General features: G+C 41.2%; 1 protein-coding gene across 1 annotated transcript; it reads right to left on the bottom strand.

Moving 5' to 3' along the window:
• slc30a4 (solute carrier family 30 member 4) lies at window positions 1–9,186 on the bottom strand. Its single transcript, XM_036544040.1, has 8 exons — window positions 8,906–9,186; window positions 7,634–8,190; window positions 6,750–6,896; window positions 6,138–6,291; window positions 5,514–5,715; window positions 4,213–4,318; window positions 2,278–2,412; window positions 1–1,870 (listed from the first exon to the last, which is right to left on the bottom strand). The coding sequence occupies exons 2-8, from the start codon at window positions 8,022–8,024 to the stop codon at window positions 1,716–1,718; spliced, it is 1,290 nt and encodes a 429-aa protein (XP_036399933.1). The 5' UTR covers window positions 8,025–8,190; window positions 8,906–9,186; the 3' UTR covers window positions 1–1,715.
• Between the last annotated feature and the right edge of the window lie 38 nt (window positions 9,187–9,224).

Below are 9,224 nucleotides of genomic sequence, written 5' to 3'. Positions count from 1 at the left end.
GTTCAAGGACAGTTTATTTCAGAATGTTACATTAGTCACATCATTCACATTTTCAGTGACAATGAATATTCCAGTCATGAAACAGCCATATTTAGATTAGTATGAGGGCATGGAAGCCCAGTAAAGCCGTCATTATTGTGTCCCTATCAAATAACCTCTGTGGAAGAGTGTTTCACACACACGCTTTGTTACCAAATGAAGGGTACAGTAATACTACAAAACAGATTTCGCAATGACAAAAAAAGTCATTCAAGTTGGAGGAATGTGCAAATCAATGTGAATTTTTTCCAAGTCCTGTCTAGCTTACCCAGACAATTAAGCACTTCTCTGCAATTAAAAAACAAAACAGAAACACTATATGTCTGATGTTTACGGAAATACTGATCCAATTTTGATTAGTCACACTAACACCTCGTCTTTTACTTGACCTTCTGAAAAAATGCAACCTTTTGAGACCAGCCTTACAAATTCACATTGCTCAAATGAAATGCTTGAAAAATAATACTTCTGCACTCTGTCCTGCCTCTAAGAGGGAGAACACAATACTGCCACAGGTTCGTAGCTTGTAGCCATCCCTCTAGGATCAAATGAGTGACAGTGTTGCATTTTTTAAATCATTATTATTGGACCCATAGTATTAAGGGTCCAATTAATTTTAAATGTTTTTTTTTTTTTTTTTTTTACGGTGTGCATAATCAGTAATGTTCACATGTTTCTACAGGGCTAGTGTGTGTATGACACGTAGAGCCAATCATAGTGTTATATGTACACACAAAGTATCAGAACAGTGATAATGTCAGTGCAGAAGGGCATGAACACTTTTTTCCTTTTTATCTTTGTGTTAGTCTAGTTTGGTAAGCCACTGCAGAAGAAGAACATCCACACTTTAACCTGACAGAGAGAAAGGGGGAATTACAATGTGCCAGTTGTTACATATGATTACATTTTTTATTATTATTATTAACTGTTATACTGTCAGGATAAAAATAAAACACAGTGCCTTTAAAAAAAAAAAAAAAAAAAGACTAAGCCCTGACAGCTGAGGTTCTGAGCCCTTTCTGACCCATGGAAGCAAGGGCAGAAGATCAGTCCACAGCCTCCTTCCCCATGAAGGCCAATTATGACATGAGAACTATGGAGCTTGGAGTTCCAAAACACTCTGACCCCCTCTACAGAACAGATATGGTAGGCAATATGCTCAAAGAGTGGCAAAACGCCCACTGCCATATGGGTCCAAGGCAAAATAAAAACACAAAGATCAAAGTACATAGATAAGAAAATGAGTAAAACTGTACCATTCGCAGTCTTACCTGACTTACTAGCCCTGCAATAAATGATAAGCGAAAAGGAAATTATAATGCAAAAACAGATTAAAGTTCACATTTCCTATAAGCTTTCAGGATGTGAAGATGTTTATGAAAATATGTCCATGGAAATAAATGCTTATTTTTCTTCAATAAAAGCTTTGCGTATGCAGGGTTTGAGTCCCTCGGAGGGATCTCCAAATCATTTTTTTAACATGCATTCACCGATGCAAACAAGTTCCATGTCCTTTGGTCATCCTCCGAGTAGGATTTCTGTGACGTTTGCATGTAGTGTTCCTCCAGCTTGGCAGCAGCATGTTAAGGGAACGGCTCGCTTTGCGTAACCTTCGTTACCAGCTATCGTTTGTGAGGGGAGGAGGAGTGGGCCGCGTGTGAGGAGAGGGCTCGCGTTCAGGCGCTGGCGAGGGTGCAGTTTGTGCATGTGTTGGGGGACCTCTGTCTGTAGCACTGTAGCTGCACGGTGCACTTGTACAGCCCGTAGGTGTTCTGCAGCAGGTGCCGGGCCTTCGCCTGAACATCCTCCCATTTGCTGGCGCTGGACGGCACTGCACGCCGAAAACGGGAACAGAGTTTAGCAGCAGAACTGGATGTTCAACACGCCAAACAGTAGCTCCTCTCATCAGGAGTGCCACAGTGTCTGTCAGCGACTGAATATGGAAATTGCCTCTGAGCTTTTGTTTGCTCGACTTGTGCAGTATAGTCATGAGTGAATATCACTGCTGGTGTGTACTAAATGTTTTATGGTCAGACCAAACATTCCAAAGAATTTGACTAGCTGTCACACCTCTCGTTAATCTGTCAAACTAAAATAAATTTATGAGAGGTTCCCGGCGTCATGCAGAACCATATTTTCTATCGTTTCTATGGTTTGTTACCTCTGTTGGCCTTCCTGTTTTATCTCCGACTCAAAAGTGAAAACACCAACACCCAAGTGAAAAAGAGGCCCACTCACAGAGCTGAAGATGCACCAGCGCTGCAGTCTTGTCTGTTGTCAAAGCCCACACGTTCAGGTCGTCCACAGAGTGCACGTCCTCCAGTTTCAACAGGTCCTCTTTGATACGCTTCACATCCAAGTGTCTTGGAACCCCTAATGTTGGGGAAAATGATACGCCACTTTCATCAAAGAGCACCTGCAGCTGTTCTCTGGAAAAATTCATCAGTGGTTTGCCTTTCAGTTATCATTCATCATTTATAACAGTCTGGTACTTTAGGTTTCTTTAAGTCTTACAAATGGAAAGTTTTTTTAAACTGGAGTTTCAAATCTAAATTCTAAATGAACAGAAATGATTCATCCATTAAAGTGTCTTCACCAGTCTTTTGCTGTGACAGTATTATTTGCCTTGCTGCCATTGGGTAATTCCATGACACCTTTGGGTATTTCCCAATCGGATGGCAGTTTTGCTCAGTTCTGCTCACAGTGATTGCACGCACAAGCAGTTGCAGGCACCATTGGTCAAGCATATCATTTATGTCACCATCAGAGGATTCATTCAATGAACGTCAAGGTAGGCTGCAATGTCAACTGTACCGTCACATACGTGTGTTAAACTTCCTCTAATTACAGGAAATGCGTAGCCTTTTTGTGCCATCAACTTATTGCAATTAGCGCTACAAACTGTAGAAGCAAGCGAAAAAAAAAAAACCCTAAACACGCCACAATCAAGCTAAACACAGGCGGGAAATTTCCTAATGTTCCAAGACCAGTATCATGAAAGCACAGTTTAAACTCGTTCACACTACCCTAGTAACAGCATTTGTTCAGTTAACATTATTTTCACTTAATCACACTAGTGTGATTTATAGATGACAGACACAACTAATCAAATAATGTTCATGCATTCTCCACTAAAGCAAATTATGAGCTCAGTTCTGAAAAAAAAATCACTAAGAATCATTAATGCAACGGGTGCCTGATCAAGAGATATTTGTGTGGGGTTGGAGCCCAGCACAGATGATTTGCATGTATCAGCAGGTTTTGAATTTCATATTTTTAATTTTTTACATTACAAATAAATTAAGGAAATGGAGAAAAGAAGAACATACCTGTGGCAAATCAACTCTGAATGGTTCTAATGGTCCTTTTTTAAAGACACATTTCATTTTAAAGACACATTTCATAAGTGTTCCCTATAGAGCCTTTTCTCCATGAGGCTGCCATTATTACAAAGGCAACATACAGTATATAATATATCTGTGTACACCAATAACACTGCAGACAATGTACAAACTAAAATTACTATACCTATGCAGAGGTATATCAATGTAGGGTCATTTCAAAGGTGTAAAAAACTTCAATAATAGTCATCATTCCATACCTTTTATTAACACAAGACACTCAAAAATGGCTCTTTCTTTCTTGTCTTTTGTATGTTCCCCTCTTCCTCTCCTCTAACATCACTGTGGCTATTGTCCCTTGTTCCTAGAATGCCTCTGTCCCACAGCAATGGGGCAAATGCACCCTTACGGGTAACGTAGCTACATTCTGATCATTCTGATCAACAACACACAGCCACACCTTCCTCACACCTACAATTAAATTAACACTGTCCCATGGACCACCTGCTACTTCAGTTTAAGCAGGATCTTTGTGGCGTCACAAATACCACAGCTGAACTCGCACTACCTCTAGCTCTAACTTGTACTTGACCATTAAGCACCTCATTAGTCTTGCTTTGGTCTGTCCAACTGAACACTTCCGTGGGTTTTATTTTGTCATGGCCAAACCAAAACTTTCAGTTTTTTAATACCTAGCCCTTCAAGTCATTTAATGGTATACGGGCAAGTCTTGTGTGTCCTGTTCTTTCTCAGTGTCTTTTTGCACAAAGAAAAATACCAGAGAGGCAAAATGATACCTTCCGAACCATAAAGCCACAGGCAAAATTCTTACCTTCAAGGACAATGATTCCTGTGTCCCTTACAATTCTCACTGTTGTGAAAAGTACCAGGATGGAGAAGACATACGTGCATATGGGGTCAGCAATTTTGTATTCGGGCTGTGAAAGCAAAGATTTAAATGCAATTACTTCACAACTCAATTTAGCCGGTGTAAAAATGTTCTGTGTTATCAGGAATGTGCAGATCTTTACGATATTCCAATGATGCTGTTTGGAATTCTCAGTTCTGATTGTAGCCTAACTAGAGAGCAGGTATACTAAGATTTGGAGATACACTATATGGACAAAAGTATTCGGATGCCTGACCATTACATTTTAATGACATTGTATTCAAATACATATACTTTAATATGGAGTTGGTCCTCCTTTTGCAGCTATAACAGCTTCCACTCTTCTTGGAAGGCTTTCCACAAGATTTTGGAGTGTTTCTGGGGGAATTTGTGCTCATTCATTCTGTAGAGCATTTATGAGGTCAGGCACGGATGTTGGACGAGAACGCCTGGCTCGCAATCTCCGTTTCAGTTCATCCCAAAGATGCTCGATGGGGTTGAGGTCAGGGCTCTGTGCGGGCCAGTCAAGTTCTTCCACCCCGAACTCATCAAACCATGTCTTCATAGTCCTTGCTTTGTGCACTGGGGCACAGTCATGTTGGAATAGAAAAGGGCCTTCCCCAAACTGTTGCCACAAAGTTGGAAGCATAGCATTGTCCAAAATGTCTTGGTATGCTGAAACATTAAGATTGCCCTTTACTGGAGATAAGGGGCCTAGCCCAAACCCTGAAAAACATGTGTGGCCAAATACTTTTGTCTATATAGTGTATTTCTTATCTATGGCTGAAACCTGACCTCCTACATTCCTATAAGGAATGCTTCATTTTGTAAGCTCAAACTAAAATACTCTAAATATGCAAAAAATAAACAATTTACAATTACAATGTAAAATACACCATTCTCGTGTGTTTATCACAGTAATCACATTCCACACATGAGAAGAAAATAAACCTGTTATGAACAGAAAAGAATGACATGAAAAGCATAACAAAAACATGAAAATGAAGCAGTAATGCTGCGATATGCAATTCAAAAAAATATGTGAATTAAAGACATAATGGTAAATCACCCATGTTACTTTATAGCACTACTCATCAATGACTTTTAGGTAAGCTTTCGATTCAGTAAGTTTCTTAAAGTGGCCTTTTGTCAACCCTTCTGTCGACTAGAAGATCAGGATTCCCTGAAATGTTCTGCAGATCACAGATTAAGCAGAGGTGGACTGCACAGTGCAGCTGGTATACCTTGAAGCGGACGATGTAAGCCGCTATGAGCACGCCGATGCTCTGCACCAGATCCCCCAGGGCATGGATGAACGCGGCCCGGACCGCCAGGCTCCCGTGGGGCCTCTGGTGGCCGTGGGCCGGCTGTTGAGGGCCGTGCGAGTGGGAGTGAGAGTGGGAGTGGGAATGCAGGTGCCCTGACTGGTTAAGCAGGAAGCCCATTCTGTTAAAACAAAGAGCACAGCCCTTTTAATCCTGTAATCTCCATGCCAATTTTAATGGTTCTAGAGGAGGCCTGACAACAGGTCAACACTGAGCGAACATGAGCGAATTTAAAACAGTGAGACACTGCAGGCGTTAAAAATACTGCATGACTAACATGCATCTTTCATCTTGCGCAACTGCCAAAGGTCGCATGGTCAAACATTAGACACAGTATGCATTTGGACATCTCCAGTACTAAAGGAAAGCTGCCCATCTGATTACTTGTTAATGGAAATAAAAATGGAGAATACAAAGTATAAGAACTTCAGACCTTACAGTTATCAAACTTGACCAGCCTAGACCAATCTGTGATCACGCAACATAAAATGATATTTGCGCATTCAGGACACAGTGTGTGCGTGTCGATGGGGCTGGACTCACATTAGGTTCACGGCAACGCCCACCGCAGCGGTTATAAGCATGACATCTCCATTAATGTCAAAGTCCTGGTGGATGGTTCTTTGAACAGCCTCATTCAAGAGCACTCCAGTCAGAATGTAAATCAGCAGTACACTGATGGCTGCCGAGACCACCTCTGCAAATGAACACAGTAGAAGGATGAGGAGGGGGGGACACAAGCACATGACCAAAGATACTGCCAACCATCACATTACTGGGCCAAAAGTTTGCTAGCACTTCTTTGTTGTCTTAACATGAAAAAACAGCTTTAGTCAGCTTGTCTGGATCCATGCAACACTGCTATAGTTCCACTTCCAACATAGATTTGGATAAAAATACTATGAACTGTCAAAAAACAGATGGACTTCAAAGAAGGGTTTCTTTTTTTTATCTCCTGAATTACATCATGGGTCTTTGTATTTTAAAACCAGAAAGTAAATTCGTGTGTGAATAGCTGGAATGTTACACGAAAAGGGAAGCTCCATCAGAAATCCCCTTAAACCGTTTGCTGAAGAGCAATCATTGTTTACACGAGAACCTTCCTGAAAAATCAAACAACGTCAAAAAGGAAAATAAAATGGGAGAAATACCTACCAAGACGGTGTAATCCGAAAGTGAATCTTTTTGTGGGCGGTTTTGCAGACAGCCACAGCGCAAGCAAGGATACAACAATACCGACGAGATCCGTTAGCATGTGAAGCGCATCAGTCATAATCGCTAGGCTATTAGCGACATAACCACCTTGAGGCGAATTGTTGAAATTAGTTAATATAATACATATTCAAAAAACATACATGTTCTATAATCACACCAACAGTACAAGACATCTGACTATCAAACACATTTCCAATTTATTTAAACACTGCTGCTAAGGGGTGTCAAGTACCCAGTTGCTCCCTACAGATACTGCACCAGGTCATTCCGGTGCAAGATCGCAGAGTGACCAGCTCAGCTCTGGTTTTAGTGCCTTGGGTGAGTATTACCATTGTGGAAATTTCGTCAAGATTGTACAGAGACTCAGTTTTTTCATTCATTTCACTGGAAAAAAATCCAAAATGTAACACTAGTTTCACAGCTAACTGTTAATGTAACAAAGTGCTTCAATAATCAATTATATAAAGGACAACTGAGCCTTGGTTCCAGAGAGCCTCTGTGCCACAGCTTTTAAAGGTCAGTGGATTCCAAACAAATTTTCATGTTTCACTGAAAATAGGTTTCTAGAAACATGTTCACATCATAGCATAACACTGATCTCCTTCAGAACCTGTTCATGGTTTTCATTATCTGTAATACCCCATATTATTATTATGTGGCCCATAGGTCAGGTGCTCTCATATCTCTCGCACATCTGCTCTTCAGCTAATTTAACGTGCCTTGTGACTTGCTACAAAGTGACCTCTTCATTGTACAAGAAGGCAGTTAGCTTCAGTAGGTCACATTAGTGAACAACGGCGCGCACAGATATAAAAATGTCTTACCTACAAGTTCAGCAATCATAAAAACAAAATACAAAGCTGCAGCACAGCCGAGCTTTTTCATAACTCGACGTTGTTTCGTGTGTTCTTTTCTCTTTGTGCAATCCTCACAGTTGTCCAAATTGACCCCTGGGCTGCCCAGACTGGAAGACGAGCCCAAAAGCGAGTCGTCGTCATCTACAAGTGTGTTTACCGGTGCTCCATTAGCTTGAGCACCCGCCGAATAATCATCCATTTCTCCAGACACGACAACTTTTAATTTGTTGAATTTCGGGATGTCCTCCTCCATCAGTTCGTCGGAGAAATCGAAGCGTGCCGTGTCACTCAGATTCCAGTCAGCAGGCTCCTTCTTGAAGACAGACTTCATTCTCGTCAGAAAATTAGGACCCGACATGGTTAACTAGCTCTTAATACACTCACGATTAACTAGCTAGTTAAGTGATATTATCGATTCCAAGTGATTAGCTTGACTGAGTCCTGTGATGACAGGGTTGACATTAAAAACGTGCATAAAACATTACTTTGTCTTTCGCTTCAGAAGTCCTCTCTGCTGATACCATCTAAAAAAAGCAGAATCCATAATATTAAATTTCGACAGTGCATGACATTTCGATTAACTTCATTAGCTGTAGTCTGGCTGATAGCTGATGTACTGCCTGAAACCAACAGCTCACTAACCAAGCTGTGTTCGTAAACAAGACTACTAGATCGCCAGTCAGTGTGTTCGTGTTTTTTTTTTTTTTGGTGGGTATCTTGCTAGATAACTAGAAATTACAGTTCGCATAATAATTATGAAATTCCTCAACGCCACAGTGAACTACAGGTAACTTGAGTACGCAAGCTTGCTCACATTCCACACAAGGTATCTTCTTGTCTGCCTAACTTAGAGCTAGGCAGTAAGCAATGGTATAATTTTATAGCAGACATACGACCTCGCACGTTGCTTCCCAGCTATAGCTATCAAACTACTAACCAAATAGTTCTGCGACCATTGTGCACTCTCAGTTAGGTAACCTAGTTTGTGGTCACTTTACGCCGACCCAGGTACGCTATTAGGTAGGTAACGGTATCTTGCCATCCACTAGTTACGTCTCAAACATTGTGTGAATTGGCCGTTAGCTAGCCCAAACATTCAACTAGAAAGGTAGCCGAGTCTGCTAAATGACATCGCTAGTAAAGTCAATGCTGTTACCTAGCCAACATTAAACATAATAAATTAGTAAGGAGATCCGGTTCACGATGACAATTGAATTTTCAAGGAAAATTGTTGCTCACCGCGTTGATCTGCCAGAGTCAAGTTCTTTTTCTCGCAACCAAACGCATCTCGCAGGGAGTGAAATCAGACACAGTGACGTCTTGTTATTGCTGTAGCGATTGTGGATAACGTTAGTTAATGACAACGAAAACCAGCAGGCCGTATCGGAGCAGCGTAACTTAATCTCATACGAAGTGCTCTCCGATGAAACAAATCACAAAGACAGGAGTACGGCTATACCATTATTACTTCTATCTTAATTAGGCAGGCATGCGCATTTGGCAGCAAGCTACCCAGGGGGCAAAATTCAGAGAGAGAGCGCCACACAACTGATCCAGA

Source organism: Megalops cyprinoides, chromosome 13 (assembly GCF_013368585.1).
Source record: "Megalops cyprinoides isolate fMegCyp1 chromosome 13, fMegCyp1.pri, whole genome shotgun sequence".
Taxonomy (NCBI): Eukaryota; Metazoa; Chordata; class Actinopteri; order Elopiformes; family Megalopidae; genus Megalops; species Megalops cyprinoides.
This window is presented reverse-complemented; position numbering and strand designations above follow the sequence as displayed.